Raw genomic sequence first — 27,234 nt, 5'->3', positions numbered from 1 at the left:
GGGGCATCTCAGAGGCTGCCTTCCACTCTAGGCACTGGATGGCAGAATGAATGATACAGAGGGCCCACCTCTTGTTACAGAAGAGGAAAGCACAGTTCAGAAGGGTACCATGGCTTTTCCATGATGGCACAGCATGGGCACGGTTGAGCTGATAATGATGATGCTTTATAATGCTTTAGATTTGTAATATTTCAATAACAAGAAGTCCTCACGTATACGTAGCTTGTCTCCATTCACCAAGACTTTGCACACCTCCTCACTGCTTTTCCACCAAAGCTTCTGGCTTCAGTAAGAGGAATACAGGAGTCCAGACCCCAGGGAGTACAGGTTGGAGAGCATGGACTTGCCTTAAAGGAGCATTGCAGGGTAGACGTTAAGAGGGTGGACTCTGGGTCAGACGGGCTGGGTCCAAATCCCAACTCTTACACACTCTCTTACTTCACGTTGGTACTTGGCATCTCAGTTTTCCTCTCTGTAAAACGGGGATAATAACGATAGTTATGTTATAGGATAATTGTGAAGAGTCAATGAGTTAACTTAAGCACAGCACCTAGAATTGGGCCTGGGACTAGTAGCAATGCACAGAGGGTAGCTGTTATTCGTACTCATTAGTGAGGCTCCAGCCACACTGCCAGCTACACAGAGCATTGCTTGCACTCATCATCTTGGTTAGAGTTGAGATTGGTGTTTACAGCTATTGTCTCATTACATGCTCCTGACACCCCTGGAAGGGCAGTGTTATTATTGGCTCCACTTTATAGGGGAGGTGGCTTATGTTGTAGTTGACAGCATGGGCTCTGGAGCCAGAGTCCTGATTATGTGACTCTGGACAAACGGCTTAACTTCTGAGCCTCAGCCTCCTTATCTGTAAAGTGGGGACATTCCTCATCTGGTTGCTGTTATAATTGTTATAAGGAGCCCTGGTTGCACAGTGGTTATGCACTTGGCTGTTAACCAAAAGGTTGGCAGTTCGAATCTACCAGCTGCTCCATGGGAGAAAGATGTGGCAGTCTGCTTCTCTAAAGATTTCTGCTTTGGAAACCCTATGGGACAGTTCTATACCGTCCTATAACAACAACAACAATAAAAAACCAAACCCACTGTTGTCAAGTTGATTCCGACTCATAGCAACCCCACGGGGTTTCCAAGGCTGCAAATCTTTACAGAAGCAGGCTGCCCCACCTTTTTCCCATGGAGCCACTGGTGGTTTTGAACTGCCAACCTTTCAGTTAGCAGTGCAACACTTTAACCACTGCGCCACCAGGACTCCTTTAGGGTTGCTGCAAGTCAGAAACAGCTCAATGGTAACGGACTTGGTTTTGGATTTTAATTGTTGTCAGGTGCCGTTGAGTTGATTTTTGACTCATGGCGACCCCATGTGACAGAATAGAACTGCTCCATAGAGTTTTCTAGGCTGTAATCTTTATGGGAGCACATCACCATGTCTTCCTCTCATGGAGCAGCTGAGTGGGTTTGAACTGCAGACCTTTAGGTTAGCAGCCGAGCCCGTAACCATTGTGCCACCAGGGCTCCTTGTTGTTATCATTAAAATTTAATATTTGTAAAGCACCTAGAATAGCGCCTGCACAGAGATGAGCAGGATCAGAATCCAGCCCTGCCTATCCCTGGAAGTGAGATCCTCCTCAGTACAGCCTGGGAGTGTCTCCTCCACCCCCAAGCTGTGTGTCGATGTTGCCGTCATGTGGACCAACAGGGACCTAGGTCTCTTGTTCTAAATCCAGGGCTTATAGCCCTGAATGCTAGACTGCCCTCAGCTGAAGGCACCGTTGGCATTATATGTGCTGAATGTGGTCACAGCTGCAGAGGGGGCCTAAAGAGCCCTGGGCTAGGAGCCAGGAAGATGGAGCTCTTATCCCAGCTGCAACTGACTCGCTGTGGGCCTTCTCTTCTGGGATGTGGTTCCCTGTTAGTGAAATGGGGATGGGAGGGTAGACTGTATGGTCTCCAAGGTCCCTTCCTGCGTTCAGGAGGATATTCCCTGGAGAAGGCTTTTTGGAGGAGGTGAGGAGGGAAGCAGAGCTTTAGGGGTGAGGACCCGAAAGTGGCCAGCTCCTTCCCTGCCACCATTCAGCACAGCCACAGTGGGTGGTGCCCAGTGAGTGAACGCCCAGCTGAAAAAGTGCTGAGCAGGACACAGCCCGATGCCCCAGGGAAGGAGCTGATGGGTTCAGGTGTTGGGACTTGACAGCTCTCTGTGCTGTGTCCTTGGGCCTGACTCAGCTCCCTGGTCTGGACAGAGCAGCTGTGGTCAGTCCCACACATAAACCCCAGGAGAAAGTTGGGGATTGATCATCTGAAAAACAGGGGGTGAGAATTTCTACTTCACATAATTATCATGATGATTAGAGATGAGATTTTGCCTTTCTAAAATACCCGGCACAAAGCTGGTGCTGAAGAAACAGTAGTCACAATCAAGACAATGACGACGACTTCATTATAGCTAAAGTCAAGGGGCTTGGGCTGGAGTTCTGTTATTATTTTGCTGTGTGACTTTGGACAAGTCACTTTTCGTCTCTGGGTCTGAGTGTCTGCTTCATAAACATTAAATAATAATAATAATAGCTGCCTCAAGTTTACTAGGGCTATCCAATCGAATGATGGGGTAAAAGTGCCCATAAGCTGATAAATTCTGGGCATGTCTGAGAGCCATTAACTTAGCATCTTAACATTAATCGAACACTTACTGTGTGCCAGGCCCTGTCGTTAAGAAATTTCTGCCTTTACAAAGGCCGGGGACAAAGGGAGAAGCAAAAATGTGTTCCTTCATTAACTGGTCTTGCCTGAGCCCCTCCTCTGGGAACAGGAGACAAAGGGACAGACCAGAGATGTGTCTACAACTGGCCTAGGTCGCAGGTATTCACTACATGACCCATGTAGTGTGATGATCGTCTCTAAGTGCCATGGGCCCAGAAATCATAATTTTTCTGAACCAAAAACAGGGCCCCAGAGGCTGACAATGAAAGTGCGTACTGTGGACAGTAAACTCATTGCCATCAAGTCTGTTCCAATCCGTGGTGACCCCATGTGTGCAGAGTAGAACTGCTCCATAGAGTATGCAAGGCTTGTGAGATGCAGGCACGTCTTCTAAGGCGCCTCTGGATGGGTTCAGACCATCAAACTTTAGGTCAGTAGTTGGGAGGAATAGAACAGAGGTGGAGTTGGAGGCAGGGCCAGGGAGGAGGGGCTGGGACAAGAGAGCAGGAGTTATGGGACCCCTGATTGAGAGGATCTCCACCAACAGGAGCACGGCTGGAAACCAGCCATGTTCTGACGCCACCTGTGTTGCAGCTCCACGAGATCTTCCATCCTCATGGGGGCTGCAACTGCCCTGGGCAGGGAAGAGCCTCTGGAGCTCAAAGGATAAAGAGCTGCTGGAGAGCCAGGAAGACCTGCTCATCTGCTAACTAAAATGACAAAAGAAAATATTATAAAAGTTAATAATTCAGCCCACAATCCAAAAATAAGTAGTGTTTGTGCATGGTTGTGTGAGTCTTTGTGACTCCCTTCCTCTGCTTTTCATTCCCTCCCCTTTCTCTTTCTTAAATTACAAAAATGTGAAGTTGAGGAGTGTTTTAATCTGCCATTCCCCTCATTACCTCCTACACACACACAGACACAGACACAGACACAGACACACACACACAGACTCTTGGTGGCAAATCTCACGGTTTAATGGGCGTTAAGAGCATAAACTTTAGAAGACAGATAGGTTCAAATTCCACCTTCCTCATCAGATGGCTGCAGGCAAGTCACTTCACTTCTCTGAGCCTCAATATTCTCATCTATAAAATGGGGTTCTGACATCTATCTCACAGCTTTGCTGTGAGGATTCAGTGAGAGGACAAGAAAGGCACCAGGCAGGGCACTGCTCGTGGTCGGGGCTCAGTATAGTTAGTCCTCCTCCCCGCACCCCTACACGGTGCTTAGTTGCTCTGTAACAGAGCCATTCCCAGTCTCTGGCTTAGCTCAAAGCAACTTCTCTCTCACCCCCTAGAGAGTGAACCCTCTGTCTTGGGCCTCTATCTCCCCTGCCCCCCCACACCCCCCCCATACACACCCAGTGTTTACTAGCACTGGGTTGGGGCCACTGTTTAATTTGGTTGAATAATTGAATTTTAAGTCTTGAAGCCTCTATTTTTTTTTTTTGTAAAGACCTGGCAGTCTGCTTCCGTAAAGATTACAGCCAAAAAAACCCTATGGGGCAGTTCTACTCTGTAACACACGGTGTCGCTATGAGTCCAAATAAACTTAACAATCCCCAACGACAACATCTTGAACTCACATTTCTCTACACAAATAATCTCTGTCCTAAGACAACTTGGTTGTTTGATTTTCCTCCTCTTTTCCCCCAAAATTGATAGCTTACCACACACACATACACCCACACACACAGGTACATGCACACACTTAGGTCCTTCACCACTGCTCATGGCCAGAGCAGGCCCTGGGAGACAAGAACCAGCACCACAACGGGTGCCATTTATCCCACACCTGAGCGCCAGGCACTGAGCTCAGAACTTTGTCAGTACACTTGACCTTTCTTGAAATCTCACAGACATACTGGGGATTGTGATCCTCATCTCACAGAGGAAGTAACTGAGGCTCAGGGAGGGTACAGCAGCTTGTCCAAGGTGACCCGGTGCACCCTGCGGATCTGTTGGGATCTCACCTGGCCAGCTGGGGCAGGCAGGGAGGAGGCAGTGCTGGCAGGCCAGGCAGGAGCCTCACAAACAAAGGCGTGGGCATTCCGACAGATGGCCGCGCCCAGAAGGGTGGGGGAGCCAGGCAGGAAGGGCTGCAGGGCATGGCCAGCCAGCCAGCCCAGGGTCCCTGACACACACACAGAGCACTGCCACCACCGGGGAGGCCGGCTTCAGGGGACTGGGGACACCCTGCTCTCAAGGAGCTGCCCTTCCTACAGCTCTTTGGCCTCCCACATGCCCCCTCTTTCTTCCTCCATCTTCCTTTCTTGCTCTCTCCTCCTCTCTCCCAGAAGCAGAACTGCACTGAGGTTCTGATGACTGGGTTACACTGTGCAGTGCAGATGCACTCGGTGTGGCCGTGGTCAGAGCCTGAGGGTGGGAGGCTGCAGCCCTCATGAGCTGCATGACCCAGGCAAGCTGTTTAACCTCTCAAAGTGTCCATATCTTCCTCCATGAAATGGGGATGGTGGTACCAACCTGGCAGGGTTTCTGGGGGAGTAGCTATGGTCACAGGGAAGGCCCAGCCCCAGTGAATATCCATAGACCCGGCCATTCTCATCCTCACCCCCTGGTCAGGAGGCCAAGCATGCAGGGGACCCCAGGGTACTCCTTCTGAGTGTTTCCCCACCACCACCCCATCTCTCTCATCCCCTCCTGCTCCTTTCGGCTGTCTCCCTTCACCCTAGCCCACAACCAGCCTGGGGAAAAGAGTGATGACATTGGGGAGACCCCACTCAGAGTCAGGAGCCAGGATTTGGGTTCCGGTCCTAGCCATGCTCCTGCCTCACTGGGACATGAGTGGGTCACCTCCCCTCTCTAGGTCTTGATTCTTCCTGTCGAATGAGGGGCTAGATGAAGGTGGTGCCCAAGGTGATTTCAGGGACAAGAAGGCATTTGAACAGCAGAGAAGTGAAGGAAGGAACAATCCTCCCGGCAGAAGGAAACACGTAAACAAGCACATGGAGGCGGGAAATCTCAGGGTGACTGTTGAGGACAGAAGTGATCTAGAAACTTAACTGCAAACTTTTTGAGAGCATGAGTGGATTTTTCCTCCCGTGGTACTTGCAAATACAAATGCCCCCCACCCCCCAAAAAACCTGCTGCTTTTGAATCAGTTCCGACTCATGGTGACCCCATGTGTTTCAGAGTAGAAATGTCCTATAGGGTTTTCTTGGCTATAATCTTTTTGGAAGCAGATCCCTGTGGCACCGAAGGGTGGGTTCAAACCACCAACCTTTTGGTTAGTAGCTGAGTGCAGGTTGTTTGTGCCTCACACACACATACACACAGCCCAAATCCAAGTGGTTTGACTTGTTTCAACTAGAAAAGGAAATGAATGAAGCTGAGTGATAAGTCAGGTACAATGCACACATGCACTTTTCATAGATTATTTTATTTGACCCTCACAGAAATGCTGGAAAGTCAGAAGTGATGTTAGCCCTATTTTACAGATGAGCAAAATTGAGGTTCAGAGAGCCCAAGGGCACACAATCATTGAGTGCCTAATAGGAACTGAACTCAGGACTGTGGGACATCAAAGCCCAGGCTGAGGGACAGCTTTCCAGAGGCTGTGGCTCCATTGCTTACTGGTGGCCTTGGGGTCACCCACACTTTGCAAATCAGTGCCTTCTGTTTTAGGAGTTTGCTGCTGGCTTCTCTCTCATACTTACCTTGCGAGTTTGAGAATTGGGCCTCCTCTTCTCATAGATACAGAACCCCAGAGCCAAATCTGCCTTTAGCATCATCTGCCGCTACCACTTTTACAGGAGAAAAGATTGTGTAGGTTGAGGACAGGAGCCCTAGTGATGCAACGGTTAAGTGCTCAACTGCGGACCGAAAGGCTGGCTCCGTGGGAGACTAGCGGCTCTGTGGGAGAAAAGACCTGGCGATCTGCTCTTGTAAAGATTACAGCCTAGAAAACCCAGTGGGGCAGTCCTACTCTGTCACTGCTATCAGTTAAAAATCAACTGGACAACACCCAACAACAACAAGTTGAGGGTACAGCACAGCAGGGACCCGCCGGAGGAGCTGAGCAAGTTCAGAGGGCAAGAGACTTCCTCAGACCCACCCGGCCTCTACTGGCAGTCAAGTTGGATTTGAACCCAGGACTAGACAAAGACGGCCCTTTTCTCTAGGGACAGTGGACTAGAAAAGTGGCTCAGGTTGGCCTGGAGGCAGCAAGTCCAGGAAACCAACCCAAAGCTAGGATCACCCACAGGGCCCGCGCCTAGAGTAGAACCAGAAAAGGGGTGACAACTGGGAGCTGCAGTTCACCTGCTCGAAGCTTAAAATCCCCACGGAATCATCCAGGGTACCCGAGATAGGATCAAATAGTTAATTCTGCAGCTTAACACCGCCCCCCTCCCCGGTTGCATTTAGGGTTCCTGGAATGATGAGGCTTGCACTCGACTACTAACCCAAAGGTTGGCCGTTGGAACCCACCCAGGGGTGCCACAGAAGAAGGGCCTGGCAATGGGGCAGTTCTACTCTGTAACACATAAGGTTGCCATGAGTTGGACTTGACTTGATGGCAATGGTTTTGTTTTTTTTTTTTAACAGCCCTGCTAACACACCTGTGACACAGACAGGCCTAGTGGGGTTGTCCCGCTTATGGATGCAGAAGCTTGAGACCCAGACAGGGAAGTGGCCTTTTCAGAACCCTTCGGGGAGTTAGAGGCAGGGTGGGACTCCAATCCTATCCCACTGTGCACTCTCCACACCTGGCAAAACAGGAGTGTTGAGAACATCAACACTCGACCACTGGATGTGGGGAGGAGACCCCCCTTCCCTGGTCCTTTCTGTGATGCCCCCATAGGTGACACGGCAGGTGCCAGGGGGTGGGGTGGGGGCTGTATGCTGTGTCATCACAGAGGACATTCCAGTTGTTCAGGAAGAGCATATTCCCTGAGGCCTGTCACCGTGCGACTTTTATTTCTGCAGCATCAGCCTTCACGGGGGCAAGCGTGATGAGGTGGAAAGAACAGGGGCGTTGGAAGGAGACAGATCTGGACTTGAATCCTGGCACTTCTTCCCTAGGCTGTGGGGCTGGGCCAGTGGCTTTTTTTTTTTTTTTTTTAATCTGTTTCCTGGCCTGTAAAAGGAAAAAGGCACAGTGCTCCTTCTGAGGCTGCTGTGAGAATTCAGTGCCGTAATGTGGATAATCGATGCTTCAGAAATGTTCCTTCTCTTTCCTCTTTGTCATCCCTTTCCGTAAGGGAGTTAGTCAGCTCTCAAGAACTGACTCAGAATTTAGGGTACACCTGTCAGCAGGGACAAAGTTCAAACCATAAGGCAAATATGTTTCTTAAGAACCAAGGTCTCTGTGATAGCCTATTCAGATGTGTGTAGATTTGTAAGACAAAAAAAAAAAAAAATCCTGTTGTCGTCAGATCAATTCGGACTCATTGCGACCCCATGTGTTACAGAGTAGAACTGCTCCTTAGGGTTTTCTTGGCTGTAATCTTTAGGGAAGCAGATTGCCAGGCCTTTCTTCTGCGGTGCCACTGGGTAGATTCAAACCGCCAATCTTTAGGTAAGTAGTTGAGCACAAACCATGTGTGCCACCCAGGGACCTACACAGATTTGTAAACCACTGGTATATTAAAAGATCTTCTGTTGAAATCCCTTAAAATAGCCAAGTCCCCTCACCTACCATATTTCCATCTTTGAGGGCCACCTTCTAAAATAAATGGAATAGTCAAGATCTGCTCTTGTACCTGCCCAAGTTAACACATACCTACTCCTGTAATGGCTTGTCCTGAGCCTAGCATCATCTGTGGGGTCTGCTAGATCACCAACTTCTGTCACTTACCCATCCGGCTGTAAGAACTCAAATCTTCAGGCTTACCTAAGGATCACGATTTCTGATACTTTCACTTATTTAAAAAGAGATTCATCTACTCGCCCCTTTTTACCCCTCTCTCAGCAGTGTGGTGCAGGGGAGTCTAGTGCAGTGGTCTGTAAACTACTAGAGTGTGCTCTAGAGGGCCTGGTCAACACAGATTGTTGGACCCCACCCCCAAAGTTTCTGATTCAGTGGGTCAAGAATGAGCATTTCTCTCAGGTTCCCAGGTGATGCTGACACCGCTGGTCTTGGGACCAACTTTGAGAACCACTGATCTAGCATGGTTAGGAGCAGGGACTCTGAAGCTAAGCTATTGGATCCCCAGCCCTTACTGCTTTCTAGCTGTGTTACTCGAGGCATGTTTACTAACCCCTCTCTGTCACAGTTTTCTTATCTGTAAAGCTGGGATAATAATAGTCTCTATCTCACAGTGTTATTTAGAAGGTCAGACGGGTTAACAAGTGTAAACTGTGGGCATGGTACATAATAAGTGCTCAGTGATAATTACTGTTATTAGTATGGCTGAAAGAGCACCACTTCCAGATTTCAGTCCAGGCTGTCACACTGGCCACGTGACTTTCAGGACATCATCTCACCTGTTTTCCCATCTGTACAAAGAGGGTGATGATACCCATTTCACATTCCTCACAGGATGTTCTGAGGATCAAACAGCATCTATGCGAAAGCACTTTGTAAATGGTAAATGCTGAACAAGCACTAGCTCCTTGCCATTAGCTGTGGGAAGAACATGAACTCAACGTCAGAGTGACCTGGCTTCAAATAATCCGGTTAAGTAGGCAAGCCTCTTTACTTCTTTGAGCCTCAGTTTCCCCATCTCTATAATGAGGGAACTAACGGCAAGGGCCTCAGGGGGTTGGGACATATTCTGAGAGCCACTGGCCTAAGGTCTCCCCTCACTCTCACCGTCATCTCATATCAGGGACTGTGGATTTCACTGAGGGTCCGCACTGGTTACTGGGCCTGCCCCAGTTTCCTCCCACTATCTGCCACAGAACAGTAGCCTAACTCACAAGGCATTCAGCCTCTCTCCTAGACCTGGAATCCCCCAGCTAACGGGGTTGTGATGAAGATTAAACAACAGAAATGGTGGGCAGCCCTGCCCAGAGCCAGAGTCCTGCCTCTTCTCCTGGCAGAAGCCTTTTGAGCCTCCTCCTCCCAGGCTGCCTTCAAGCATCTTGCCCATGGGAGCCATAAACTCTGTAACTGAATTCCTTGCAGTCGTAAGAGGTTTCACAGCAACTTTATTCTCCAGGAGAGAGGTGGAACAGCCCCCTCCCTTCTACAGGAGGGGAGGGGGCAGTTAGAGGCCTGTTTAATTTAATTTAACGCACTGTGGCTTGCCAGGTTGCCCCTGGTAACAGCTTCAGCTGCTGCTTCAGTTACAACCAGAAGGATTTTAAAGACACAGCCCATGTTAGGGCCAGATTACACAGCCTCCAGCAGCTTCATCACAGGGATAGAGGAGTAATGCCCAGGCACTATGAGGCCTTGGACTAGATCTGTTTATACTATTAACTCCATTTCATCTCTACCGACTTCACTGGCAACCCCATAAGCCCTCCTGCAAATTTTACTCTTACGCAGGATTTGATGAGGAATTATATCTGGGATTGGTTAAACAGGTGCCACTCAGCTACTTTTTAAAAAATGCAATTTTAGTCTTCAAGGTGAGAAGGAGAGTTAACGCTTAGGAGTTGTTCCTGCAATTCAGGCATACTGCCACCAGGTGGTAGTATTGTTTGCTTAGTGCAAACTGTAACCAGGCGTTTGAGGAATCAAAGGATAGTGAACAGTGAGCACAGCGTTTGTGAAACGACCTGGTATTAAGCCCTGATGCTAACTAGTGTATGACCTTGGGTAAGTCACTTCACCTTTACAGTCTTCGTGTCCTCAGATATATAATGAGATTGATCAAGATAGCTGAATGTTGTGCCAAGGCTTGGGGCTAGGTTAGGACCACAAAGGCCTGAGTTTACACTTCAGCTCTGTCTTGTACCAGTTGTGTGATTTGGGGCACGTGATTTCATTTCTCACAGCCTGAGTACAAAATGAGAGTGGCTGTGAACTCTGCAGAACCAGGGAGAGCCTTGAGGACAACACATTACTCTCCAATACAGGAGACCCATGGAGGTGAGAAAGGTGCCCAGAACCCTACGGGAGTGAAGAGTGGGGACTCCAGGGCCTGAGACCTCATTGCTCCACAGGGAACTGAAATATCTCAGGTCGTGGGTGGACAAAGCCGGCCCTGAGACACCCCTAACCTCACTTAGCTCTAACCCAAACTAGGAGAAAAGGACCAACGTGTGGAGCACATACCCAGAGCGCGCGCTGCCCTCACAACTCCTGCGAGGCCAGTACGGCCATGCCCCTTTGCAGATAAGAACACAGCCTCTGAGGGGTCACTCACTCCCCCAGGGTCACCCTCCTCATCTGGCTAGGCCTATTGGACACTAGAGCCTCTGGTCTTTGCATAACAACCCCCAAACCAAAAAAAAAAAAAAAAAAACAACCTGTTGCCATCGAGTCAATTCCAACTCATAGCGACCCTATAGGACAGAGTAGAACTGCCCCATAGAGTTTCCAAGAAGTGCCTGGTGGATTCGAACCACCAACCCTTCCATCAGCAGCTGTAGCACTTAGCCTCTACACCACCAGGGTTTCCATTACAACCTCCAGCATCTCCTAAACCGGCTCCCAGTTGGGACTACACCTCCTGGTCAAGAGCATAAATGGGAAAGGAGGTTCTGGTTCTCCCCTCCCCACCCCCCCCACCCCCCCGTGACTCAGTTCAGTCAACCACAAAGCAGGCACAGGGCCATGGGTCATGAGATCATTCATAACACAGCCAGAGAGCGTGAGGCACCGCATGCCTTTGGTCCCTCACAGGGTCAAGCTTTAACATTATGTTGAGGTCTTTAGCCAGCTGGGCCCACAGTCGGTGCTCCATAAATCCAAGTCCCCTTCCTACAACCCAGGTCTTGTGTAGGTAAAGCAGGTATCCCATCCTAGCCTTTTGCTTTGGCAAATAATGTTCCCCACTTCTCAAGGATGCCCTTTAATCTTTGGGACCTCCCTTCTTCCCTCCAGACAACCCTCTTCCCAGCTAAAGCCTCAATACACAAATTCCCACAGAATTACCCCTTCAAGATGATATGAATGTAAAAACAAACATCAGCTCTTGGCACTCCCCAGCTCTAACTCCTTCCATGGCTCCCTATTGCCTGCACATGTGGTACAGGTACTGAGCTGGCACTCAGGGGCTCCTGCTGATCTGCCCCTGCTGGCTCATCCCCCCCGTCCCTTACAACCCATACTCCAGGCACGGATCCCAACACACTGTGCTCACTCATCTCTGAGCTTTTGCATATGATATGTGCTCTGTCTGGAATGCCTTTTCCCACACTGTCCACCTGCTTCCTACCCGTCCAGGACCCTCCCACCCAGCACTGCCTCTTTTGGGGAGCCATGGGAACACTCCTGGGTTGGGTAAGACACCTCCTCTGGGCTCCCATAGGCCCTGGGTTCCTTCTGCTGTAATTGTATCTCCAGGAGCCACTAAGAGTGGGACCTGCCTTATATCTGTCCTGTCCCTTTTGCCCAGCCAGGGCCACACAGAGGAGATACTCTGTGAATACTGGCTGAGAAATGCGATTGGTGGGGGCTCCTCTGGGCCATCTGGCTCAGGCCTGGGTTCCAGTCCCTACCCGGACAGTCAAGTCACTCAGTGAACTCAGACTCCGATTCCTTTGAAGGCTGACCCACAAGCTCCATCTCTCCAAACTCCTCAACACGCATGCAAGCAGCTTCCCTTGTCAGTGGTGTGAGTTCCCACCACACCTCTTCACACATGCCATGTTCCACCTCAGTAGTTCCTGCATATGCCCCAGATGCATGTTCCTGTCTGCATGTCTCTGCTCAAGCTGAACCCTCCATCTGGAACCCCGTTGTCCCCCACCCCCAATATACCACTGACTCCTCAAGGCCCACCTTAAATGCCATGTCCTCTGCGAGGCCTTCAGGCTTCTGGCTGCACTTTGTCTGCTCCACTCTCATGGCCTTCATCTCCCTTTGCCTCATTCTGTAGTTACTGGGGAGCCCTGGTGGCACAGTGGTTAAGAGCTCAGCTGCTATCCAAAAGATCAGCAGTTCAAGTCCACCAACTGTTCCTTGGAAACCCTATGGGGCAGTTCTACTCTGTCCTATTGAGTTGCTGTAAGTCCGAATCAGCTCAACAGCAAAGGATTTTTTGATTTGGTTTATAGTTATTGGCAGGAGTCCCTGGGTGGCACAAACAGTTAAGCACTCAACTAGTAGCCAAAAGGTTGGTTTGAACCCTCCCAGAGGTGTCTCAAAGGATAGGCCTAGTGATATGCTTCCAAAAGGTCACAGCCTTAAAAATCCTACGGAGCAGTTCTGCTCTGCACACATGGGGTCTCCATGAATTGGAATCAACTTGATGGCAACCCAGCTTGGTGAAGGGAGCAGGGTTTGAATCCCACCTCTGACACATGCAAGCTGTGTGACCTTGGGCAAGTCACTTTATCTCTCTGAGCCTCAATAACCTCATCTGTAAAACGGGGATAATACCTACCCTGTAGGTTTGTTGTGAGATTAAATGAGATGATGGATGTCAAGATTCTGGCACATGGCAGGCACTTGGTCAGGTCTTATTACTTAAGCCTGGGTCTGTTTGCCCAGCCAGGTTATAAGCCAGTTTGGGTCAGGGTGCAGGTCCCATTCATTGCCATATCCCCATAGCACCCAGCACAGGCATAGGGTCTCACATAATAAAAACCAAAGCTTGTTGCCATCCAGTCAATTCCGGCTCATAGCAACCCTATAGGACAGAGTAGAGCTGGCCCATCCGGTGGATTTGAACTGCTAACCTTTTGGTTAGCAGCCGTAGTTCTTAACCATTACACTACCAGGGTTTCCAGTTCTCATAACAACCACACACCACCACTACCCATTGCCATCCAGTCAATTCCGACTCATAGCAACCATATAGGACAGAGTAGAACCACCCCACAGGGTTTCCAGGGAGCCACTGCTGGATTTGAACTGCTGTCCTTTTGCTTAGCAGCTGTAACTCGCCGTAACCCTTAACCACGAAGCCACCAGGGTTTCCAGTCCTCACACAATAAAAAAGGTGCTCAGAAATGCTGGCAGAACTGAATGTGTTCAGCCCAGCTGCTGGGGTGGGGAGTGGAGGGACAGGGGTCCTGAGCTGAGAAGGCCACGCTGGGGGTAGGGTGAGTACAGAATTGAGCCTTGAGATTAATGACCAGAGTTGAAGGCGGAGGGAGGGGCCGGTAGCCCGAGGCAGAGCTGCTGATATGCACTGGGGGTTTTATTGGTTTTCATTAAAATTCCTTCCCGAGGCAGAAGCAGCTACTCCCATAAATAAGAGCATAAATATTTTATCTGGTGCCCAAGTTGGTCTAAATGCACGGCAAGGTTGGCAAGAATAATAACGGGAAAACAGTTCAGGGGGGTCCTGGGCTTTAGCTGAACTGGACTCACTTAACATGCCCAAAGGGGCTTTTTCAGAAAGGCAGAGCCTGAGGGAGGGCTTCGCAGCGCAGAGGTGGAGGGACCGCGGGGAAGAGAGAGAGTGACCAGTGCAGTGGGGCGGGGGGGGGGGGGTCGAGAGCATAGGTGGGAAGCCAGGTGGAGGGGAGCTTAGCCTGGACAGCAGGACAGGAGGTGAGGAAAGGCGCTTCATACCTGCTCTGTGACAGGCACTCTGCTTGGAGCTTCCACACTGCTTATCTCCCCACATCCTCTGTGGCCAGAGAAGTGAAGTGACTTGCCCATGGTCACCAAGCCAGCCAATGGCAGAGCCAGGACTGTAATCAAGGGTGCTTAAAGCCAAAGCCCGTGCCCTTCCCACTGTCCTTGCCGCCTCTTGGAATTTGGGAAAATGTGGGAATCCGCACAATGGCCTGAGTATCTTAATAACAGTAACCTGGTGGTTCTCTGCTTCTTTAGGTCCCGATAGAGGAGAAAAGGGGCTGGTACTTCACCATGGCAACGCTCTTCATCAGGTCAGGCCCGGTGGCAGTGGTTGGGGGAAGAACGGGGCAATGTTGCCTGCACCTTGGCCTGGAACCCAGGCTGAGGGTGAGGGGAGAGGTGGCTGACCCTATCTCCATGGCAAGTACTTCCCAAGGCCCCCTCCCTGCCATCAGCCTGGGGAGGGGCTCGCAGCAGGCTGGGGGCAGCTGGGAGGGGGTACAGACCAGCCATGTGCCCTTCTCGGCCCCAGGCTAGATGGCATCTCCCTGGAGCTGGGCAGCGAGGAGCAGAAGCGGCTGCCCGCCTTCAACCGCACACTGGCTCTGCTTCGTCAAGTCCTCAAGTCCTCAGAGCCCCACCACCGAGGTAGGGGCCCGTGAGGAGCGGTGGGAAAGCACCCTCTACCTCGCTCTCCCTGTACCTGTCGCTACCCTGCTATCCCCACCTCCAGTACTGTCTCCCTTTTTTGGGCGTGGTTTTTCTTTCTCCCTCACCCTCTGTCTCATATTCATTTGCTACCCCCAAGGTGCTCATGCACAATGAACAAGTGAATGCACCGGGTGTAAATCATTATGGTCACAGGTTTCTGGGTATGTCTCATGACCCCCATTCTATGGCTGGGGAAATGGAGACTCTGTTGGAGAAGAGTCGAGTAATTTTTTCACACAGCCCCACAGCTAGAACAGGGACTAGAACTACCAGAGCTGGTGAAGAGCTGAAGTCAGGAGAGAACTCTGTACCTTCAATGAATGAGGTGCCTTGAGTTCGGCTGCTAACCAAAAGGTTGGCAGTTCAGATCCACCAGCTGCTCCTTGAAAACCCTATGAGGCAGTTCTACTCTGTCCTATAGGGTCTCTATGCGTTAGAATCGACTCAATGGCAAAGGGTTTGGTTTTGGTTTTTGGAGTGACATGTTAAACACAGATAGGAAAGCACTAAAAATGTGTTCATTCATTCATTCACATGTCCCCTCCTCCCAACGTTGTCTCTTTCTGTCCCTGGGCCACCCTCAGTGATTTCACGTCACTATCCCTTCCTTTCTCTTCATGGAGACTAACAGCTTGAATGGACCTGGCCCACTCCCTCTTGCGGCACCCTTCCCTCTCATCCTGCTGCTTCCTCAAGACCCACTTCCCACCCCTCATCCTAGCTCTAGCCTGGTGCTACCTCGGGATGCTGCTGGAGAGAAAAGACACCTTCTCTACCACTCCCATGGGTGTCCACGACTGCGGGTACTCAGGGACCGAACCCCTGGATTGCTTTGGCAAGGTACATGCCCCCAACCACACCCACTCTCCCAAGTGGGAAAGAGCCTGACACCCCGACCTTCCCTACCAGAACCTCTACTTCCCTACCAGAATCGCTGCCATCCCTCACTGTGTGCCCCATCCAGGAAGGACCCTTACTCCAGGCCTTCTCTCCATCCTTTCTTCATTCAAAACAATGTCACAGTTCCTCTTTGCCTAAGACCCTCCCCACACTCCGTCTGGCCCAAGCCCATTTCTCTGGCTTCCTCATCTAAGCCATCCACCATTTTCAAAAGATAACCCCAGACTTTCTCCCACCAGGCCTTTGTTCACATTGTTTCCTCTGCACTGAGTTCCTTCCCTCCCCCACCCCCAATGGCATAGTGGAAAGAAGGCGAGATTAGCTGGGGTCCCGTTGCCAGCTCTGCATAATTATGGGATGAGTGACTTTAAGCAAGTCACTTAGATCTCTGAGCCCTGGTTTTCTTAGTTAATTAGTGTTCTGTCTACCTTGTAGGTTATTGAGAGACTCCAAGTAGGTAGTGGACAAAACTGTACACTGTCAACTGTAAAGTGTTGTTCAGATCCTACTACTGGCACCTCATATATGTGGCGGTTTCCATACTTAGCTCAGTTTTGAAGCCTCTCCTGGAAGCCAAGGAGCTTACGATATTCATTCACCTGTACATTCACCACAGTGCCCGACCCAGGGCACATCCCTTAGTGTTTGCTGGTGGGGAGATTAAGGAGCAGTTTCTTGAAAGATCTTAGATCAGAGCAGAGCAAATCATGTTCTAGTTCATGAATGTTCCTCTGCCCTTCCTTGAGAACTTACTTTGTTCCAGGGCACAGGGAGGAATGGACAGGGCCCCTGCCCTGCAGTTCACCATCTCAGAGGCAGCAGCACACGCAGACAGGGAGTAGTCATAACAACCTAGGCCATCAGTTCTGTAGCCCAGGGAGAAACCCTGTGCTGCCTAAGTATGGTGGAGAGGGGAGGTGGGTTCTGGCCTTGTCCTCTCACCTGCCCTGGGGAAGATGGATGTGCGCATTGTGAGGAATTTACCTGGGGTCTAGGAGGATTTACTGGACAATGACCAGTGATCCTGGCAGAGAGCATGGCAGTAAGTCAGACTCTCAGGGGTTGAGTGCCACTGGGTTGTACACCAAGTGTTGGGTTCCATGATGGGTCTGAACTTAAGGGCAGGTGGACATGGGAGAGAAGAGCACTGCGGTGATATGTCTCCATTCAGAGTTGAGGTTTGCTCTTACCCTCTTCCCTTACCCAGGCCATCGAGATTGCCAAGGACCACCCCTCCATCCTGAATCGCCTGGCCAAAATCTTCCACTTCCTAGGAAAGCAGGACATGGCCATTGGAACCTGCAACATGGCACTGGACGTCCTTCAAGATCCAGAGCTCAACTGGCAGGCATACTGCACAAGGGCCAAGGTACCAAGGGGGCAGGTGGTGGGTCAACCTGCAGTTCCCACCTCATCCTCGCATTGGGAGTCAGAGAACAAGGGCCAGGGGCCAAGCCCCAGTTTCCAGAGTCCAAAGGTTATGGAACCTTCATGGTGGAAGGGAGCTTTGGAGTCATCAAGGCACACAGTTTATGTTCTAGAAGGCTGTCGAATGAAAGAACGGAGGGGCCTTCCACTCACTGCAGGAAGCCCCTCTACAACACCCAGGTTAATGACCCTCCAGCCTCTGCTTGATTAGCATCCACATGGAGTCAGGCTGACCTGTGTTGAAATCTGGCCCTTCCATTTACTACTGAGGGACATGGCAAGTCACTTATCCCTCCAAGCCTCAGGTCCCAAATCTGTAAGGCATGGTAATAAAACCTATTTTAAAAGGTTTTCAGAAGTAACATCTAAAGCATAGTTCCTGGAGTGTAAGAGCTGCTTTTGAAAGGCAGTAAGAAACCCTGGTGGTTCAACGGTTAAGCTCTTAGCTGCTAACTGAAAGGTCAACGGTTCAAACCCACCCATGGGAGAAAGACCGGGCGATCTGCTTCCATAAAAATTACAGCCTAAAAAACCCTATGGGGCAGTTTTACTGTCACATGGGGTTGCTATGAGTAGAAGTTGACTTGACAGCATCTAACAACAGGGTATACTAACCCAACCCAAAAACCCAGTGCCATCGAGTCGATTCCTAGAGGCAGCTTAATGTCTTGAATCAGAGCTCTGGCTCTGAACACAGCCAGCCTTGGTTCCAATCCCACTTCGCCACTTACATTCTCTGGAAGCTTAGGGAAAACCCTCTTGCCCGAACTCTGAGCCTCACTATCTCCATCTGTAGAGTGGGAATAATAGTACCTACCTCATAGGGTTATTAAGAGAATTAGATTTCATGTGTAAACCTCAACACATAGTAAGGTGCAATTACACAAGTGATTGCTATTATGAGGCATATTTTTTAACTGACTCACTGTCTCTTGAAGCAGTCTACCACATACATAGTCATTCAGCTACACAAGTCACAAATTTAGCTGAGAGCTACCTCCCTGTAGCTTCCAACACTAGTCCCAGATCTGCCCTCTGGAGCACTCACAGAGCCCATCTGCTTAAAGACCCTGGACTCTGAGGTGACTTTGCTCCAGGCTAAACAGCTCCCTGTCTTCTCCAGTACCTTTCATAGGACCTGGTGGCCAATCTGCTCCCCATCTTGGTTCTATGACATAATCATCTTGCCAGCAGGCAGAAGGCAGGGGATCCCTTCATTGTAGTTGATATGGTTACTATTATCAATAATCATAACAGTAAATAATAAAGCATTTCTATAACACTCTGCATTCCCCAATCACTTTCATGTTCACGGTTTTATTTAATCCTCTCAAGAATCCTATGATAGGGGCTAAACATGTGTCCTTCTTTAAAGGAAACAACAGAAGCTCAGAGAGGTAGCAGACTTACCCAACCAAGGTCCTGCATTCAATTCAGTTCAATTCAAATTCAACTGCAATTCAATTTGACGCAAACCTTACTCTTCTGACTCCATCTTGGTCTTCTGTCTTCCCAGCATGCTTGCTGCATCCCTGTAACTCCCAGAGTCACACTTGTTACTCAGATGACTAGACTTCCAACAGGCTGTGGGGAGGGGGTGGTGAGGAGGAAAGAACAGAAGGGAAAGGAACTCAGGTTGCCTTCATAAAAGCCTCAGTCCATACTGCACCCCACAGGCTCCAAAGAGACCTGTGGCAACAAGGCAGATAAAGTCTCTGCCCTGGTAAAGCTTAACATTCCAGGAGAGACGGTAGTAAACAACACCACTTCACTGGTGAAAAGTGCTATGAAAAAAATAAATAGTTAAAAAATATGCCTGATAATAACAATCACTTGTGTAATCGCATCTTACTATGTATTGATGTTAACACACAAAATCTGATTTAATTCTTAGAGCAACCCTATGAGGCAGGTATTGTTGTCTCCATTCTACAGATGTAGATACTAAGGCTCAGAGTTTGGGCAATTATCTGGTCTTATTTCCTCTCCAACTTCATCTCCCTCTGTCCTCCCCCTTGCTCATCTCTTCTAGCCACCACTGGACCCCTTTCTGTCCCTTAACCTGTGAGGTAGGATCTTGCCTCAAGGACTGTTCTAGAAGGTCTCTGATCAGCTACCTCCCTCACTTCCTACAGATCTTGACACAAAAGGCAGCTTCTAGTGGCCATCTCATTTAAAATGTCAACCCCTTAAGAACTAGATGGTGCCCAGCTACCACCAATGACCACCCTGACAGGGAACACAACAGAGAGTCCCTGAGAGAACAGAAAAGTGGGCTGCAGAACTCAAATTCTAGTAAAAAGACAAGACCTAATGGTCTGACACTGGAGGAACCCCAGAAGACGGCCCCCGGACTCTGTTAACCCAGAACTAAAACCATTCCCAAAGCCAACTCTTGAGACAAAGATTAGACTGGACTGTAAGACATAAAATGATACTCGTGAAGAGTGTGCTTCTTAGTTCAAGTAGATATATGAGACTAAATGGGCAGCTCCTGTCCAGAGGTAAGATGAGAAGGCAGAAAGGGACAGGAACTGGTTGAATGGACATGGGAAATCCAGAGTAGAAAGAGGAGTGTGCTGTCACATTACAGGGATAGCAACTTGTGTCATATAACAATGTGTGTATAAATTTTTGTATGAGAAACTAACTTGAGCTGTAAACTTTCACTTAAAGCACAACAAAACAAAAACATCAACTCCTCACCAGCACTTTATGGCTCCATCCCCAGGCTTACTTTTTCTTTTTAGCACTTGTCACTCCTTAACATACTATTTACTTATATTGTCTGTTTACTCTTTAGTCAGTGCCTAGAACAGTACCTGGCATACAGTACGCTCTTGATGAATGAACTGACCACCTACCATACGCTAGGATATGTCCTCTCAGTCGTCACGGTAACTCCCCAAGAACACATTAGTGCAGTAATTTTTCAGGCGTGGAAAATGAAGCCCACAGAGGCTGTACAACTTCTTCCTGGTCACTTGGCTAATAAGGGGAGCAGGGAGCTGGAGTACTAACCCAAGTCCAACTGACTCCAAAGCCAGGGCTTTCCGCATCCCATGACAGATACTGTTTTGTAACTAGAGCCCACCCTGATGGCTATAAGCCTTAATACCTTCCACAACAATGACCCTCCTTTTCTTACTTCCTCCTGCCTGTTCGTACCCACCCCTCCTGAACCTCCAGATTTTCTAAATGCTCCAAGTGTGGTTAAAGGAAGGAAGTAGGGATGAAAGTAGGGGTCTGGAGTCATTTGTAATTTGACACTTGTAAATTGGGGCCACCTGTTCTTGCCAAATTGTTGCTTATATGGTGGTGTTGTTAGTTGCTGCCAAGTTGACCTCGATTTGGGGCGACCTTGTGTATAACAGAATGAAACGTTCCCCAGACCTGAGCCATCTTCCTGATTGCTGGTATGTTTGAGTCCATTGTTGTGGCTATTATTAATGTCAATCCATTGCAAATCTGGTGGTGCCATCCTATCTAATGTAACCCCTCTCCCAGTTACCTCTATTCCATCTCCCTATTTATTTTTGTATAGCACTTACCACCACTTGAAGTGGCATTATTGTTGTTTATAATTGTCTCTCCTACTAGAATGTTAAGTAAGCCCCACCAGGGCGGAGACTTCATCTGCCTTGTTGCCACTGCACCTCCCTAACAGTGGCTGCCATACAGTGGGTACCCAGTTTGTAATTGTGAATAAATGTGTGAATGAATGAAGGGTTTTTACTTTGTTAATGTCCTCATTGTACAGATGGGGAAACTAAGGCTTAGAGAGGAGTGGCTAGTCTACTAGGCACAGACTCCTGGCTCCCAGTCTTGGGGGGCTTTTTGCTGCACCACAGAGCCTCCCTGAGATGCTGTTGAGAAAAGACTGGTTTCAATTAGGGCAGAGAGGAAGGTAGCAGTCCTTGCTTGGAGAATCTTCCCTGAGTTGACTCTCTCTGTTGGCAGATCCATATCAGAGCCTACCTGCATGACCTGGAGCGGGCCAAGATGGGGGTCGGGGGCATGCCTGACAGGAACCACCTGGCCTGTGCCAAGGCCGACCTTGAGGAAGTGGTCAAGGTGTGCCCAGGCCTCAAGACCTACCTGGACATCGGCCAGGTAAGGCAGCTTCTTGGCTTGGCTAGTCAACTGCTAACCAAGAATTATTGCTAGGCCAGGCCTGGCCACTGAGGACAGAGAGAAATAAGGCACTTCCCCCTGCCTCATAACAGTACCCATCTCTTACAACCATAAAAAAAAAAACAAACATGGTGAGGGTTAAATGAGATGATGGGTGTAAACCATTTAGAACAGGGCCTGGCACTTTCTACGTACTCATTAAGTGCGCACTCAGTAAGAAGCACCTTCCGTGCTCGGGGAATGCTATCAAGGAGGTGACAATATCAGTTTTTCCTAGGAGCAACTGAGGCCCAGAGATTGACTCTCTCAAGGTTATATGGCTAAGCACGGAGCGGTTGGAACTGGAATCTGAGTACTTTCTCCTTTTCCATTCAAGGAACCTAGGAGCGGGGAGGGGACAAAATTTGTGATTAATTATTGTTCAGGGCTGAAGGGTGAAGAGGACAGAATGAATGATGAATGAATGCGTGGAAGTATGGGAACGGACTGAGCTGGAAGCAGTGACTGATGGGAGGAAGGTTCACCCTTGCCCCCACCCACCGCAGGTGTACTACTACATGGGCGTGGACGCGATGCAGGAGCTGATGGCGGTGGATGAGGCAGCACTCAACCAGGCGCTGGTCTTCCTGGCCAAAGCCGGCGAGTCAGAGTTGGGCCCGACGTTGCCAGAGCTGCAGCTGCTTCGCGGCAAGTGTCTGCGCATCAAGGGCGAGGAGGCCAACGCGGCGGCCTGCTTCAAGCGCGCGGTGGAGCTGGACGATGAGGGCTCCAGCCACACCGAGGGCTTCGGCTGCCTGCTCGAGGCGCTGCTGGCGCAGTGGAACCAGGCGCAGCTGAGCGACGGCGAGCTGGGCCGCGAGGTGGACGCGTGGCTGCGCCGCGCCCAGGGCAAGTATCCGGCGGTGCGCCTGCGCCAAGAGCTGCAGCGCGTGTGGCGCGGCCACACGGACGAGGTGCTGGGGCTGGCCCGAGCCTTGGTGGCCCAGGGCCGGCTGGCGCTGGTGCGGCTGCTCTTCGAGACTATGGAGTTAGAGGGCGAGGGCGCAGGCGAGGGCGCGGCGCGGGGCCACCGGGCGCTCTCCTTCTGAGGAGCCTGTCCCCAGCCACAGCTCATTGGACCGGGAGTGGACGCTCAGACAGGGCCGCCCTGAGCCGTAGGCTGGAGGAAGAGCAGAGCCAATCAGATTGTCTGTTGGGAATTTTGAATGGGGACGTTGAGACCCCGGGACTGTTGGAATTGCCCACGGAAGAGGAAGGGCCTGATTTAGGAGAGTGAAGGAGGCAGAGGCAGATGTGAGAGTCCCCCAGGAAACTGCCACTTGAGGGACAGAAATATGCAGATATGCACAGGAAATAAGATGGCTGCGAGCCTCTAAAGACAGAAGATTCCGCCTCAGTTGTGGAGATTTTCTAGTCCGTGTGCTCAATCCAGGAAACCCTGGTAGCATAGTGGTTAAGAGCTACTACCGCTGCTAACCAAAAGGTCGGCACTTCAATCCACCAGGTGCTCCTTGGAAACCGTATGGGGCAGTTCTGCTCTGTCCTATGGGGTTGCTATGAGTCAGAATAGACTAGAGGGAAGCGGGTTTGGTTTTTTGGTTTGGTGCTCAATCCCTGAGGCCTGAGTGTCTGTCTTTGGATTCCTATGAACCACACTCCATCCTTGCAGTAAACACCCCTTTACTTAAACTGGTGGTCCCTGGGTGGCACAAGCGGTTTGCAGTTGGCTACTTACCTGGAGGTTGGCCATTCTAACCCGCTCAGCAGTGCTGCAGAAGAAAGGCCTGGTGATCTGCTTCTGTAGAGGCTATAGCCAAGCAAGCTGTGTGGAGCAATTCTACCCTGTCATACGTGGGGTAGTGGGAGTCAGCTCAGCAGCCAGTGGGTTTGTTGTTCATTTGTTCATTTGACCAAGTGCCAAGCATAGTGCCAAGCTCTGGGGCTAACTCTGTCCTTGCCATCAGAGAGCTCACAGTCTAAACCATGCAGAGTAGGTTAGGCAGAGACTGGTGGGCCAGAGTGGGGACTGTGGAAGACCAAAGGGAAGCCATTAAAAGGTTTCAGCTGGCAGAGCTGGCTGCCTCTGCCTCTCCACACCAGCCAGACTCATCCTGTGTTAATGGCCTTTCTACACCCCCCAGGGGAGGAGAGCCTAGCTAGCCCTGGGGCATAGGCTCTGGCCCTTGGCCACCCCTCTGCAGCAAGCCAACTGCTCAGGCCAGTCCGGGCAGTCTCCCGGGATTGGGACTCCAGTTGGAAGGGAGAGGCCAGTGGGTGGGTGATCTTTATTTAATTACAGCTTTGAGCCCTGCGTGACACCATTGCCTGCTGGGCTGCTGAGAGGACAACTGACACACAGCTGAAGCAGTAGGAGTTCCTCAGGGGAGCACTCTAGAGTGAAAGCCTTAATAACCCCATAATCAGAGTAATGAAGATGAATCACACCTTGTGCTGCCTGCCCACTCCTTCCTCTATGCCTAGCAGGCAACATCAGGCAGTCAGAAACTCCCCTTTAGCTGGAGTGAGCAAGGAGTGTTAAAGATCATGAAAATGGTGAAATTTCTTGGTTAAAGGTTTCTGGAATCTCAGAGTTGGAAAGAACCTTAATCATCATCTCTTCTAGCCTCCCCATCTAAAGCAGCGAGTGTGCCGAAAGGTGCTTTTAAACCACTTACATGCTTCTAGCAGACAGGCAGCTCACTATCTGATGAAACAATCAATCAATTTTTGAACATGCCTGTCATGGATTGAATTATGTCCCCCAAAAATTGTGTGTATCAACTCGGTTAGGCCATGATTCCCAGTATTGTGTGGTTGTCCGCCATTTTGTGATTGTAATTTTATGTTAAGAGGATTAGGGTGGGATTGTAATACCACCTTTACTCAGGTCACCTCCCCTGATCCATGTAAAGGGAGTTTCCCTGGGGTGTGGTCTGCACCACCTTTTAGCTCTTAAGAGATAAAAGGAAAGAGAAACAAGCAGAGAGTTGAGGAACTCATACAACCTAGAAAGCAGTACCAGGAGCAGAGTTCTTCCTTTGGACCCAGGGTCCCAGTGCCTGAGAAGCTCCTCAACCATTGGAAGATTGAGGACGAGGACCTTCTTTCAGAGCCAACAGAGAGAGAAAGCCTCCTGGAGCTGATGCCCTGAATTTGGACTTTAAGCCTACTTTACTGTGAGGAAATAAATTTCTCTTTGTTAAAGCCATCCACTTGTGGTATTTCTGTTATAGCAGCACTAGATGACTAAGACAATCCCTAAGGTCCCCGGGAAATCCTGGTGGCATAGTGGTTAAGAGTTCGGCTGCTAAAGGAAAGGTCAGCAGTTGGAACCCACCAGGCGCTCCTTGGAAGCCCTACGGAGCAGTTCTACCCTGTCCTGTAGGGTTGCTATGAGTCAGAATTGACTCGATGGCAACGTGTTTGGGTTTTGTTTTGTTTTAGTTTTAAGGTCCCTGGGTGGCTCAAGTGGCTTGCGATTGGCTGTTAAAGGTTGGAACCCCTGAGACTATGTCCTTAAGACAGACACCCTTCTTACCTGGAACTAAAGCCATTCCCGGAGACTACCTTTCAGCCAAACAATAGACAAGCCCATAAAATAAACAATATTACCCAAGAGGAACGTGCTTCTAAGAACAATCACTTACTGAGATCAAAAGGGTAACATTTGCCCAAAAGCAAGGAAGAGAAAGCAGAAAGGGGTAGAAAATCTTGACAAAAGGGAATGGGGTAGCCAGAGTGAAAATGAGGAGAGTGCTGACATATTGTGGGGAATGCAACCAATGTCACGGAACACTATGTACAAACTATAGAATGGTAAACTAGTTTGCTCTGTAAGCTTTCACCTAAAGCACAATGAAAATTAAAAAAATAAAGGTTGGCAGTTTGAACCCCCACAACAGTGCCATGGAAGAAGGGCCTGGTGATCTGCTTCCGTAAAGATTATAGCCAAGAAAACCCTATGGAGCAGTTCTGCTCTGTACCATATGGGATCACCATGAGTCAGAATTGATAAGACAGCAACACGTTTGGTTTTTGCTTTGTTTTATTTTTTGAGTCTTCTGAGTTTGTCCTTCTATTGAGTTGTATTTTCTGTAATTCCCATCCCTTGATTCACGTTCACCTTCTGGAACCACACAGAACAAACCTTAATATGCAGGGTGGCCTAGAACAAGTCACTTTCCTCTGGCCCCTATTCTCCCTGTTATGGCATCAGTGACCAGGTTGGGCTGTGATAGGGCCTCCAGCTGCCATGCCCAGCCTGGAGCCTGCACAGAGTGGGTGCTAGCAGCTGAAAGCAGAATAGAACAAGGCTTCTCCCCATCCCTAATCAGGCCCCAAGGGAGCACCCTGTGTGGATGGTGGTGGCTGGATGCCAAATGAAGTGAAATATCTCCTTTTCTCAGGCTGTTAACTTTTTTTCTTGTTTAAGGAATGGGAGGATAATGTCATTTAGCACTTTACAACTCGGCAGTAAAATGAGCAGATGGAAACAGATCCCCGGCATTGTGGGTGTGCTTCGCAGCGAGAAATCCTCCCCAGCTCCATGGGGCCAAAGTCACTGGCAGGGCTTGCTAATAGGGTTAGCAACCAGCTAGCTTCCCTCCTTTTCCCCCAGCTTCTCCCCGACTGCAGGCCGCACACGTGACTCCCCACCGGCCCCACACTTCCTGTTCCTTTGCCTCTGCTCACCCTGCTCCACCTGCCTAGAACATTCTTCCTACTTTCAGGTCCTGTTGGAATATAACCTAACTAGCCAAAAGGTTGGAGATTCAAGTCTACCCAGAGGCACCTTCGAAGAAAGACCTAATGATCTGCTTCAGAAAAATCGGCCACTGAAAACCCTATGGAGCATGAGTCTACTCTGATATACATGGGGTCTCCATGAGTCAGATCAACACAATGGCAACTGATTAAGGATTTCGATGAAGGGGAAGAGGAGGAGGGGGCTGTTCATGGTGAGACAGTGGTGAGCAAAGACTGGAGCTGTGGGAAAGCTCCAGCTAGCCTCCAAGTGAACAATTTGAGCAGGAAAGTTTCCCACAGTGAGGTCACAGAAAATCACTGTCATTGTCATCACCATCAAAACTATTTACTGAGCACTTGCCATAGGCCAGTCACTGTGGCCTGTGTCTCACACACCTCACCCCGTTTAACCTTCACAAACCCATGAGCATGCTTCAGCATCGTCCCCACTTTACAGATGAGGAAACTGAGCTCAGAGAGGTTAGGGAACTTCCCTGACATCCCACCACACTGCCTTGAATAGCAAGTAGGCTAAGGAGTAAAAACGAATGGCTTTTCAACTATTTGGAGTCCTAGTGGCACGGTGGTTAAGAGCTCAGCTGCTAACCAAAAGGTCCGCAGTTTGAATTCACCAACTGATCCTTGGGAGCCCTATGGGGCAGTTCTACTCTGTCCTACGGGTCGCTATGAGTCGGAATCTACTCGACAGCAATGGGTTTGGTTTTGTTTTTTAAAACTATTTGGAGTTTAGATTACTTTCTCTTCTTTCACATATGTTGCTGTATAAGCTGAACACTTATAAAATCCAAATGGATTTTTCATGTTTGTGTTTTCAAACCACTCAATAACTCTGTGGTGGCGCCTGTTCTATTTTAGCATGTAAATTGTTTCATTAAACTGCAGTTCCTCTGTGAGTTGTATTTGTCATCCACAAAGTGAAAGAAATAAAAGAACTCCCACTGTGGTGGAGATCTATTGTTTTATCTGCCC

General features: G+C 49.6%; 1 protein-coding gene across 3 annotated transcripts in view; it reads left to right on the top strand.

Moving 5' to 3' along the window:
• TTC22 (tetratricopeptide repeat domain 22) overlaps nucleotides 1–27,234 on the top strand; it is a 29,830-nt gene extending 2,596 nt beyond the window's left edge. Inside the window, exons 2-8 of one of the 3 annotated variants that reach the window (XM_049879356.1) lie at nucleotides 14,581–14,636; nucleotides 14,858–14,973; nucleotides 15,758–15,876; nucleotides 17,144–17,305; nucleotides 21,325–21,477; nucleotides 22,044–22,386; nucleotides 26,229–27,234. In XM_049879356.1, the coding sequence (XP_049735313.1) occupies nucleotides 14,581–14,636; nucleotides 14,858–14,973; nucleotides 15,758–15,876; nucleotides 17,144–17,305; nucleotides 21,325–21,477; nucleotides 22,044–22,386; nucleotides 26,229–26,245 (966 nt within the window). In that variant the 3' untranslated portion in view covers nucleotides 26,246–27,234. The other 2 variants (XM_049879355.1, XM_049879357.1) reach the window with 2 other exon arrangements.

This window comes from Elephas maximus, chromosome 3 (genome assembly GCF_024166365.1).
Source record: "Elephas maximus indicus isolate mEleMax1 chromosome 3, mEleMax1 primary haplotype, whole genome shotgun sequence".
NCBI classification, from domain to species: Eukaryota; Metazoa; Chordata; class Mammalia; order Proboscidea; family Elephantidae; genus Elephas; species Elephas maximus.
The sequence above is the reverse complement of the archived record's forward strand: the minus strand, read 5'-3'. Positions and strand labels throughout refer to the sequence as shown.